Here is a 12,163-nt window from a genome sequence, read left to right as displayed (position 1 = left end):
CCCAGGAAGCTTTAATTATGATACATACATACCAGTTGCCAAACCTCTGGATTTTGTTCACATGAATGCGGGGATATTGTGATGGTCATAAGTATGAAGACTGGTCATAAGATCTTTTTTTCAGTGTTGTCATAACTTTGAATGATCGTTAAATGAATGGTCTTAAGGACTATCTGTAGTTTATTTTTCCTTGCGGGAGTCTTTGGAAAACTTTATTTCCCGTGACCCTCTTCACCTAAGCCAAACTGGAAGGACCACAGAGACCAGGAAGTGGAAAAAACCCTTCCATTTTTCTGCCGTCAACCAATCATCGTGGTTGCTGCTCCTGCATGTCTGTCATTTGAAGGGAAGGAGGTGGTCAGAAAACATTTGGAGTCTGGAAAGAATAGCAAAGACATGCAATCTTTGGGTCATTTCACTGAAGTTGTATGGTCTGTTTGGCATGAATACGCACAGCGCAACTACTTCTCAATGTAGTATTGACACTCATGCCAAATGCTGTTCAGTTGATAAAGATCATATAAGCTGGGATTTTAAACATTCATGAAGGAGCATGTTGGCTCTATCAGAGGATCTCTGTATACACATTTACGGGGAGAGAGAGAGAGAGAGAGAGAGAGAGAGAGAGAGAGAGAGAGCGAGTTGGGCATATGGGCATATGCCAAATGAATGAGTGGGAAATGAACTGCCAGACATTGCACCAGCCTTTCCTAAGACAGATTCTTAAGCAAAGCAGTTCTCTGAAAAATGTTTAAGTTACTTGCATCAGATCCATTTTTATTAGCAATAGTGATAGCACTTAGACTTGCTTTGCAGCCCTCTCTAAACAGTTTACAGAGTCAGCATCTTGCCCCCAACAATCTGGATTCTCATTTTACCAACCTCGGAAGGATGGAAGGCTGAATCAACCTTGAGCGGGTCAGGATCAAATTGCTGGCAGTAAGCAGAATTAGCCTGTAATACTGCATTCTAACCACTGCACCACCACGGCTCTACCTATATGTTTGGGGGGAAAGTTATAATACCTCTCAAAGCAGACCTCTTGACCGCAATGTATTTATTATATACATTTCTACATTAAGCAAAATAAATTAGGGCAGTTATCAAGGTTAGAAAGGTATTGTGTATTGTGTTAGCAATGGAAATTCTGGTCCCTATTGTCAGAGAATATACTATTCTCCAGGATGCAAAGCATCCAGAAAGACTGGGATTGCCTGATTTAAAACTCCATTTTGTAGCCATCTTTTTGGTCTGGATGAAAGAGTGGATACTACTGAGAAACAAAAGTATTTTAGAATTAGAAAAGCACAAACTGAGTTTTGGATGGCATGGTTTTCTATAGTTAAAGTTAAAATTAATATAGATTTAAAAATCATGTCAGAAATGCCTTATTGAGAATAAGCAATAGATATAAATCCAGATGTTGCCTGCTGATACAAAGCACATAAGCAGGTTACCCTAAGCTTCTCATTGCATACAAATATATACAGATACAACATGAGGGGAAAGCAGAAACACATAGACGTTATTTTCTTGCACAGAAGAAAATATAAATACTTTCTTCAGTAAAGAGTTTCAAAAATTCAAGAATCCATGTTCTACATGCGTTCTCTGATTCTTTAATATTAGAATATTTTTAATACACAAGTATTAGGAAACATGCTAGAAGCAGATGTATCTAACATTGAGAGGATTTCAGAAAACATATATGTTTCTACTTAAAGATATGCAGACCTGGGCATTATGCCTTCAACAGCATGATTGCGTTTAGCTTCTTCAGAGCTGATTCCAAGAAAATGCATGAAGATTTTGCAATTAGCAATTAGCCCTTCTGAAGCATAATATGTATTACAGTTGTTGTTTTTAATTCATTTTTCACAAATTTCCAATAATCACTGTTGAAATCCAATTTTTATAAACAGAGATTTGCGTGTAGACTATTGGAGACTCTGGTTCACAATGATCACTACCCCAGCTTACAAGACCAATAAGCTTATAGCGTCCATCAATCTTGCATATAAGAGGTCCTCCCAAGTCTTGCTGTAAACAGAAGGAGGGACAGAATGAATAGGATGCAAAATAATAAGAATTTTCAGCCACAATACATAGCTTAAAATCAATCCATAATTCTATAGGTTATAGAGCAGTGGTGGCGAACCTATGGCACGGGTGTCAGAGGCGGCACTCGGAGGACTCTCTGTGGGTACACGTGCCATTGCCCCAGCCTTGCCGCCGCCCGTGACCTCCTCCTCATCAGCAGTCCCCCTGGAGGAGAGTTGCCCCCAAGCGTGGCCCACGTGGAGCAGCGCAGCCAAGGACATGGCAGCCAGGTAGCGTAGACAAGACTCTGCCCTCACGCCCCAATGCACACAGTTGATGCTGCGGGGCGCGGGCAGAGGGCGTGGCTGCCATGGCGCTGCTGGGCTGCCTGGCGATCTGCAGCAAGCCCTGGAGGCGGTGAGTGGTCTTGCAGGCAGGCAGGGTGGGGCGGAGTGGGGATGGGGCAGAGCAGGGCAGGGGGTGGGCAGGGGGTGGGGCAGTTTGGGAGCACTCGGTCTCTAAAAGGTTCGCCATCACTGTTGTAGAGTATCTATGGCCAAGAAATGCAACAATCAATGATAACCTCCAGATATTTTAACTGCAGCTTTCTTTACTGCTGCTGATAGTTGGCATCCAAAATATCTGGAAGGCAACAGATTGTTTATTTCTGATTTATGGCTTCATATTTTCAACACCCATACTGCTGAGTATCTGAAGTCCTTATAACATTTGGGGACAATGATTCAAAATAAGTAGGACCGTATCATATCCATAGGCAAAGCTTATTTTGTTTGCTTCTGGAGAAACATATTCTGTATGCTTCCTTCTTTAAAATGGCAGGGAATTGCTCCACTGATTCTCTACAGCTCCAATGCTGATTTGTGGAAATGCAGCCAGAAAGCTTTCTGGTGTCAAATATAGCCGTGGGATCACATTGCCCATCTATTTTATGGATAATCTTACTGATGACATTAGAAATTTCAGTATGATCAAAGCCTTTTCAGTTAACTGGTCCCAAATGCAAGATTACACTTCTCCTATTTAATGACAATATTCCACGCCCGTTACGTACATCACATGAAGTTGTCCCTGTAGCACTTCCACATATATTAGTGTTTTTAATGTCTTCACTCCAGTATCTGGCACAGGCATCATTTGTGAGGAGTGATATTTGTGTTTGTTGCAGTCTTCTGGAGAACCAACCCTCTAGATGGAAAACAAGCAATCAGACAAATATTATTTGATACATGCAACTGTGGAAAAAGACTTATTAAGTTATGTTTATCAAATAGTTCCCTACAGCCCAGGTATGACTTTCTGCCAATGAAAATAAGAATATGAGTCACCAAGCAAAAAATATTGCAAATGCATGTTCAAAGAAAACAATCCTTACAGAAGGCTTAGATGCACATATTTCTATAAACACTCTTCTCAAGCTTTTTCTGAGATTATTTAGGAGTGTGGGGGAGGGTTCCCTCATTTTTCCTACTGAGAACTTATTCCCCTAGGAGAACTTGTTCAGAACAGTAGATGGAATTTAAAAAGGAGTAGATGGATAGCTATCCTTTCTTCTTTCCTCTCTGACCTCCTCTTTTTCTCTCTGTAATTTAACTCTCTACCGAATAACAAGTTACAGGGAAAAAAGATCTTTTCCTCGCTGATGGCCTGAAATGATCCCTTACACAACCCTTGGTTTTTGGTGTGCAGACTTCACATACCATTGCTTATAGCCTCAAAACGAGATCTATAATGCTCAAAGTGTTCCAGAAGATGTAGTAGAAAATGTAAGCTTTTCTTAAGGGACAAAAGAACTTAAACAAAGCGCTAACCCACCTGGAACCTAGCTAGCTCTCTGGAGAAAGCTCTAATGCTAGGGAAAATGAAAGAGAAGAAGAAGAAGATGGGCTCAATTATAGTGGAAATGGGGACACCACTGGAAGAGCTAAAGGACCAAGATAGGGTCAGATCAGAGGGGACACAGTGGCGCAAAGGCTTAATAATTCTGGAACTGCTGGCCAGATATGGTCTGCACTCCAGTGATTTGAGCCTGGTTTCGTAAGACAGAGTCAATTGATCCCTAACTCCTGCCCACCCAGCAGTTCAAAAGCGGGCAATATTGCAAGAAGATAAATGGGTACCACTTTGGTGGGAAAAAAAAACCCTAGTTGCCTTTGTGTGTGTGGAGAGTGGAAGCTGATGCTGGACATGGCCAGAAATGAGGCTTCATGACATGAGGCAAGGTGAAACCAGTGGAGGAGCTTGGAAGAGCTAGCAACCCAAGCACCTCTAGCTAATTGGTGTAAAGCTAGGTCGCTCTCCGCTGTGCACCAAGGATAGGTGCAAAAGCGCTGAATGGAATAAACTAGCAACCTAAGCTGTCAGAGCTACATTGTGTCTAGCATGTATGGATTTCCCTGACATTGTATGCTATATGCTGAATAAATAAGGGTCAGATCATCATGGAGAACATATACTATAGGAAATAACCACATGGAGCCTGAAGGTGGTGTCAAATGCTTCATCAGTTTGGAATCACTACACTTCCACAAGAGAGCTACGTCCCGCCCTCCGTGAATCCTGTTCACTCTTATCTAATGCCAATTTGCCTTGGCCCTTAGTACAGAGGTCACCAACCTTTTCATGCTGGCGGCCTGGAGGGAAAGGGAACAGCTGGGCAATTTGCGTGCACGTGCACAAACAGAGCCATGCACGAATGGGGCTGAGTGCACCTGCATGGGGCTAGCGGCCCATTTTTGCATAGGAATGCAGGAACTAGCTGCCGTCGCTAGCAACCACATGCATGCGCAAATGGGCTGTGCAACATGCTAGCAGCCCCATTTGCGCAGGCGCTAGCTGCCACTGCTAGCCCCATGCGCAGGCACAAATGGATCCCCGGGCGCTAGTGCGAGTGGGGGTGAGTGTGTGCACACATATGCATGCACTGGCCAGCCTGTCCCATGGCCCAGTGGCCAGTAGCCACAGCCCGCTACTGAGACGTAGTTGGGGACTCCTTAGTAGATCAGATTCTTGTGTATAGGTAGCATGTAACATACTTGAAGTGCTTTGAATTAGCCTCCCGTTCCTGTTTACTTGTGCTTGACAGAAAATCTACGTGCTCACTAACAGTCAACACCAACTTGATGGCACATAATCAATCAATGCAGCAGGACAGGATTCAAGTATGCCAAATAAATGTGAGGACTTGTGCCCAGTGGCACTACTATATATCAGCCTAGCGAGGTAATCCAGACAGGAAGCATGATAAATAGACTAATTCTACTTTATTGTTACATTAACAGACTCTTATAAGTCTGAAAGTACATTTTTTTCTCTGTCACCTTTGCAGCCCAAGAAACCAGGGAGGGTCCTGAGATGTTTGTAATGCCCACATTCCTTTTACGGGCTAGGCTACTCTTACTGAGCCATTACCCTGGCTGCGTCTCTTCCCCCATCTCCAAAGTCACTCCCATATACTATTACATTATGGGGGGGGGGAATTAGAAACATAATACAGAAAAGAACAGAATGGACTTATAGGAATCCCGAATGCCAGCTTTCCATACTGCAATATTTTTTCAACTCTTATTTGTGGCAGCGCATAGCCATTTTTCATAAACGGGTACTTTCAGAAACACAACACTGGCTATATAGCAGCAATCACCCTCACCTATTATGTTCCATCCTGCAGTCAAGCACTTTGCATCAGTGACTATTTTCTCATCCTGTTCTGGTAGACAGATAAGTCCTATGTTATCTCCTGAAAAAAGAGAAAATAAAGCATAACTGGATTATGGTATATTCTAGGAAAGGTATCCAGAGATCTTAAAATTGATATCATTCCTTCAAAGGAGGCCAGATTAAGAAACAGTTGCAGCAAGGATTTCAAGAAAACTCTTTACTGATGTAAGTTAAAAGAACAAAGTCTTGAGAACTTGTCCCCTTTGTCTCATCTTAAATGAATAAAAACAAGCCAGGGTTATTCTGAGCTGTGGTGGTGCAGTGGTTAGAATGCAGTATTGCAGGCTAAACTCTGCCGACTGCCAACAGTTTGATCCTGACCCGCTGAAAGTTGACTCAGCCTTCCATCCTTCTGAGGTTAGTAAAATGAGGACCCAGATTGTTGGGGTCAAAATGCTGACTCTGTAAACTGCTTAGAGAGGGCTATAAAGCACTGTGAAGAGGTATATAAGTCTAAGTGTTATTGCTACTGCTATTCTCCTATTTATGCAGATAGCAATGAATTCACACATGACAAATACTGGACTACAGTGTGATAAGATGAATCATCTGCAAAACAGCATTTTTACAGTCTAAAGAGCACTTTCTTGTCCATTTACAAACAAGACTATTTACTGGTCAGTTCACAGAAGATACAAATCAATGGGGCTCAATATGATCATTTTAGTACTCTCAACAAGCCATGGTTTCAAGAACTTTGGCTTGGTTCTGCTCCATAAAGTTTCTTTAATTCAGCAATTCCGGTTCAACTCCAGGTTGACTCCAGGTCAAGCTTCTTTGCAATGAAATTGTAGATAAAGGTTTTGAACCAAGAAAGTTATTTCCCCCATTATAGTACCTGTCTCAACGGGGATCTCCAGTTCTAATAGACTGATGTCATTGCTGGGAGGGAAACCACTAAGGTTGGTATGAAAGTAGACAGCTTTCACTGAGATCTGAGTGCCACCTTCTGTACCAGGAAGCAGATCAGTGATCCCTAGGATAGCTTTGTCCGTTTGAGTGCTAAAAAAACAACATTCCAAGTTCACAACATGCACAATGTAATCATGGCAATAGCATGTTTCTTTTTTGCAAAGAGCAATGTTGCGCATTATCTATACACTGAGACCTGGATCCAAGTCCAGAAACTCACAACTCTAACTCCCTCTTTTTGCTATGAAGACAATCTTGAGCTCCTGGAAGAGAGTAAGATATAAATATGACAAAATAAATAAATAATACAGCCTTTTGATGCTCTTGGTGGATTCTACAATATATTGTACTTAGCAAATTTGTATGGCTAGTTTACAAAATCAGTATTAATTGGAACACCTATGGCTGTAGTAAAAATCTATTGAGTACATAGTTTAAGGTAAACTCATCCAATGTGCCCTTCCCAGATCTGTGCACTGGGAGTTGTTCAACTACAACTCCTAATATGAACAGTACAGAGGAATACTGGGAATTGTAGTTCAGCAATACCTGGAGCACCTGTTATATAGCAATACTATATCTACTATATTGCATTTCAGTTTGTTACTCAAAATGTTTGTCCACAGATGCATATATCAGAGGATAGTAAACACACAAAAAAATATAGGGGAAGCAATTCGGACAACGTATGTCCATTTAGGAAAAATGTATATCTGAGTAATATACATAAAAGTATATATGAACTACATGTAGTCCTAGATTTACAACCGGTCATTTAGTGACAGTCCTCCCCCCCATCATATGATTGCATTTTGGATACTTGGCAACTGGCCTGTATTCACAGAATTTCAAGTGTCCCACGTCACGTGACCATGATTTTTGACACTTTTGCTGTAAATCAGTTTTCAGCAAAAAAAAAAAAAATAACAAACCAGCAAACAATGGGTTCACTTAACGATGGTGATGTTTGTTGAATAAGCATGATGTGCTCTTAAAGATTGCTGCAAAAAAGGTCATAAAATCACAGGCACCTGATAACCCACTTAATGACCATCATGACTTACAATCATCATTGCATGCTCAATGATGATCGTAAGTCAAGGACTACCTGTACAATGAACTTCTTAGAAAAAATGCAAACTGCTGCATTGATGCAAGAAATGTAATACTGACAAACTAAAATTCAGCAAAATCCATTTTGTTTGTGCCTTCTGGGCCCATAGCAGCCTATATTAAATTTCCCAACCCAAGGATGATTCCCGCGAAATATACTTTGGTTTCATTCTGAGAATGTAATGATGATGATGATGATGATGGTGATGGTGATGGAAGGGACCTTAGAGGCCATGTAGTCCAACCCCCTGCTCAGGCAGGAAACCCTATACCTTTTCAGACAAATGGCTGTCCAGTCTTTTCTTAAAAACTCCAGTGTTGGAGCATTCACAACTTCTGGAGGCAGGTTGTTCCACTGATTAATTGTTCAATAAAAGTCCCTTGGCCAGGGTTACATCCTAGGCAGGGATACAATCTTTTGAGAAATAATTCCAGTATTTGCTTACCTTACATTGCAATGTCCAGCAGTCAGAACCCAAGTTTTCTCAATCAAAATGCCTACACAAAAATGCTTCTTTTCAAATTGTAGGCTCACAAGCCATGGCCAAGATGATGGAGATGCTAGGTTGCCACTAAACATTTCCACTTTGCCCTCTCCTTCCAGTGAGATGTTTGTGGGTGCCTCCATGGGGAATGGATCTTCCACTGGAATTCCACATGTTCCTAGTGCCAGAAGGAAGATCCACTATTAATTCTGTACTAGACATTCTAGCATGCAAGTGATAATTCCATAAATGTGTGCAAAACTTACAATACTTTTACTATGTTTCCTTTAAGCCGCCTTCCAACTACCATCTTTTTTTTAAAAATAAACATTAAATTTGCTGAGAGAAGTGGAAAATAAGTAGAACTATTCTGAATAACTTCCCATACAGGCATGTATTAAGAAATAATTGCTGTTTCATTCCCAACATATCACCTCCATGTTAATTAATAAAATATATATCTGACCCAAGTTGGATGACTAAACTTTCCTTGTCCAACTCCCAAGCTTTACAATAATGTACATTTTTGGGATAGTATTTACTTTCTTCAATAGCAATTTGTTTATCAGGCGAATCTGCAAAAGGAAAAAAAGGTATCAGCTAAAAATTCACATTATTATTGTTACGCTATTAGTATTACTGGTCACTCCTATTTTAGCAAAGTGTTTCACTTACAGCTCCAACACCTGCCAGTTAAATTAAAGTTAAATTTTTAAACATATCATCAAAGCCACAGCTGAAGTTCTCAGATGATAATGTGGAAATGTTTTAAGAGCTCAGCCTATCAGAAGTGTTTGCAGGAGAGATTCAAAAAGTCAAGATGGCAGCCATACTATGCAAATGAAGACTGAAGATCTGTGATTCCATTATGTCTAACTAAGCAGACAGTCTCAGATTTTACCAAAATAAAGTCTACTGTATATATGTAACAAATCAAAGAGAGCCAGTTTGAAGTAGTGCAAGGTCCTCAAACACGGACTTTTTATGACTTGTGGACTTCAACTCCCATAATTCCTCAGCCAGCGTGCCTGACTGAGGAATTCTGGCAGTTGAAGTACACAAGTCATAAAAGGGCCAAGTTTGAAGACCCCTGATATAGCAGTTAAGGCACCAGGCTACTATAAAAGCCAGGTGATTGTAAGTTCCATTCCCACCTTAGGCATGAAGCCAACTGGGTGACCTTGGGCCAATCCCTGTCTCTCAACCTTAGGAAGAAGGCAATGGCAAACCACATCTAGAAACACTGCCCCCCAATAACAGCACAGATTAGTTTAGGCCAGTGGTTCTCAACCTTTTTAATGCCGCGACCCCAAACCGGTCGTCAGTCGAGGACTAAACCGGTCGTAAGTTGAGGACTACCCAACCGGTCGTACGTTGAGGACTTTCCCTGCCCGGGAGCGCTGCACATGCGTGGTGCCGCCCCCTGTGCCGGCCGAGGCGTAGCTGGCAAGCAGCAGAGACAGAGCAGGCTGACCACCGGCTGGGCCACCAGCTGGCCCACCCCTAGGGAGGTAAGGCACCCGCCAGAAAAGGGGAAAAAAATGGCGGACAGCCTTGCTTGGCGATCCCCGTGAAATGGTCGATCGACCCCAAATGGGGTCGCGACCCATTGGTTGAGAACCGCTGGTTTAGGCAGTTGCCAGGAGTCATGACTGATTCAAAGGTAAAAATAAAAAACAAATCCTCCACACACATTAAAACAAGTGTACAGTAATTTATTGCTCAATTTTTCCTAAGATGTCTCTTTATAAGAGGCAAGTTGGCCAGAAATCAATAGACATATGCACACTGCACAGACTTCTGAATTTGCTTTCAAAATATGTCTCTTGTTCCAATGCTGGATTTTTGTTTTATTTTGTAAAACAGATTGAGATTTCTGATGTATCAAAAAAGGTGACCAATAAACATTCTAAATGAATAGAAGAAAAATACCATAATCGGAAGGTCTGTTGGGAAGCCTACAGTCTGGGGAAAAGACTCCCACCCACATACACACCCTCCTCCAAGCTTAAAATTATTACATGGACTGTTGAGTTCTATCCCATTCTTGCTTCTCTGAACCGCTCCTTGATTCATCTCTTCAAAATTGATCTTGAAGCCCTTGGCCCCAACCGAGCCATCTGTTCTGAAATGTACTGTCAAATAGCTGCTGCTCGAATACAGCTGAAGGTTCCTTTTGTGGCCACACAGTGTTCCTGCAAACCATAAGACAAAGAAGATGCCAAGCCAAAGGATTTCAATTTACCATATGGTTGGAGAAGAGCCAGAGAATGTAGGGTGAATCGTTGCTGCCTACATTAACCATGTAGCTAGCCTCCCCTCTAAGATTTATCCAACTTTTTATTTTCAAGATTTATTTTCTGCCTTTCCTGAAGGAACTCCAGATGGCATATATAGTGCTTATCTTCTAAGTACTTAAGTACTGCGAAACAACCCTGTGGGATAGATTCGGGTTAAGAGATTGTAATTGCTCAATATCCCATAATAAGCTGGCTGCCAGGACAGAGTGTGGAGTTCAACACTGGCCTTTTCTGAGTCAGCCTCTTAGTTGCTGCACCAGAGCGAAGGCACTTCCACATGGTCAGTGTTACTACCCCAAAAATGCTCATCAGAGTAACTCCTACTCCTGTGATGATTGTCCTAATGTACCATTATAACCTGCCCTTTCTCTGCTTATCCAACAAGGTGACATCACAAACAGCCTGGTCAGCTCCTTGCCTGCCCTTGTCATGCTGCATTGGTCACATTGAAGAAAATAAAAGGCTGAAAGAGGCTTGACCCCTTAGTCTGGAAAAAGGATTTCATAGTACAATGGGACTTTGCAGCTAAGGGAAGATCTGCAGCTTTAGGAGATGGGACCTGCTGTAAGTCCTTATAAATGGACAAGCAGCCTCAAATCACGAAGCAGATATTTTGCAATTACAACTTTTGAGTAGCTGAACTGGAGGAAAATTGTTTGAGCTGCCCATCAAAGGACCTTGGTATGGGGACCCAGAAGTACAATGCTAATGTCCCATGTCTTGTCTCTCCCTGAGACCACCATCATCCAAATCAAAGGATCAGATTTTCAGTGAGAAATGACTAAAGTGAATACATATTCATAGAGGGAAAGGCAGCAGTTAATAGTCTACAGCTCCATTCTGAAACTCTCTGATGCGTTTCTAAGCCTAATCAAACAAAAATTACAATTTCTTCTCTATTTGTAGACTTGCCAACCATCTGGGCTAAATCATCAGTTTGGTAATTCCAGTCCACAGTCAGGAAAGGCAACAATATTTAGGGCTATGAACTAAAAAACAGAGGACAACGCACCAAGCAATTGTGAATGTTGATCTGGTCCATCATAAAAGCTCAGGGAGTCCCAAATGCAATCTTTAGCATCCTCAATAATAACATCTCGTATCACAGTTTTTAGTTTGCTTCCTGAAGCAGAATAGATTGTCCAAGTGCAATTTAGCAAATTAGGATAGATGTCTGGATAATTTGGAGAAACTATCTCTGCGACCCCGACTGGGATCAAATCCAAGACTGGACATCCTTAAAGAAAGGGGAAACAAGGCTTATATTTCTGGAATTTTTTATTTTGCCCATTATAAAATAGAAACAAACAAGCAAACAAACAAACAAACCAGCCCCTATTATCCAGACTAGCCTTCATTAACTTGACATCTGGCAGATGAGTTTATACTGCAATGCACAAAGTTTCCACCCAACAGTTCGAAGTTTCTAGAATGCTGGGAACTGTACTTTCAATAGATTGCAGAAAGAGTATTTAAAAGTGCATTCTTGAACTGGGCCTTTTTCAGTTGCACACGAGGCATCATGCTGTTTCTATTAGGCCACCTGCCCTAGAAAACAGCCTACTCCTGAAGAAC

General features: G+C 41.6%; 1 protein-coding gene across 3 annotated transcripts in view; it reads right to left on the bottom strand.

Annotated features, from left to right (window-relative positions):
- Window positions 1–1,599: 1,599 nt before the first annotated feature.
- OVCH1 (ovochymase 1) overlaps window positions 1,600–12,163 on the bottom strand; it is a 49,790-nt gene continuing 39,226 nt past the window's right edge. For 2 of the 3 annotated variants that reach the window (XM_039333333.1, XM_039333336.1), the window contains exons 25-32: window positions 11,601–11,825; window positions 10,310–10,483; window positions 8,831–8,863; window positions 8,250–8,466; window positions 6,617–6,780; window positions 5,708–5,797; window positions 3,113–3,246; window positions 1,600–2,040 (exon numbers count right to left, since the gene is read on the bottom strand). In XM_039333333.1, the coding sequence (XP_039189267.1) occupies window positions 1,876–2,040; window positions 3,113–3,246; window positions 5,708–5,797; window positions 6,617–6,780; window positions 8,250–8,466; window positions 8,831–8,863; window positions 10,310–10,483; window positions 11,601–11,825 (1,202 nt within the window). In that variant the 3' untranslated portion in view covers window positions 1,600–1,875. Of the gene's footprint in view, window positions 2,041–3,112; window positions 3,247–5,707; window positions 5,798–6,616; window positions 6,781–8,249; window positions 8,467–8,830; window positions 8,864–10,309; window positions 10,484–11,600; window positions 11,826–12,163 lie in introns of those variants that run through there. The other variant, XM_039333337.1, reaches the window with a different exon arrangement.

The sequence above is a fragment of the Crotalus tigris genome, unplaced genomic scaffold (genome assembly GCF_016545835.1).
Source record: "Crotalus tigris isolate CLP2741 ecotype Arizona unplaced genomic scaffold, ASM1654583v1 scf7180000017625.6296891, whole genome shotgun sequence".
NCBI classification, from domain to species: domain Eukaryota; kingdom Metazoa; phylum Chordata; class Lepidosauria; order Squamata; family Viperidae; genus Crotalus; species Crotalus tigris.
This window is presented reverse-complemented; position numbering and strand designations above follow the sequence as displayed.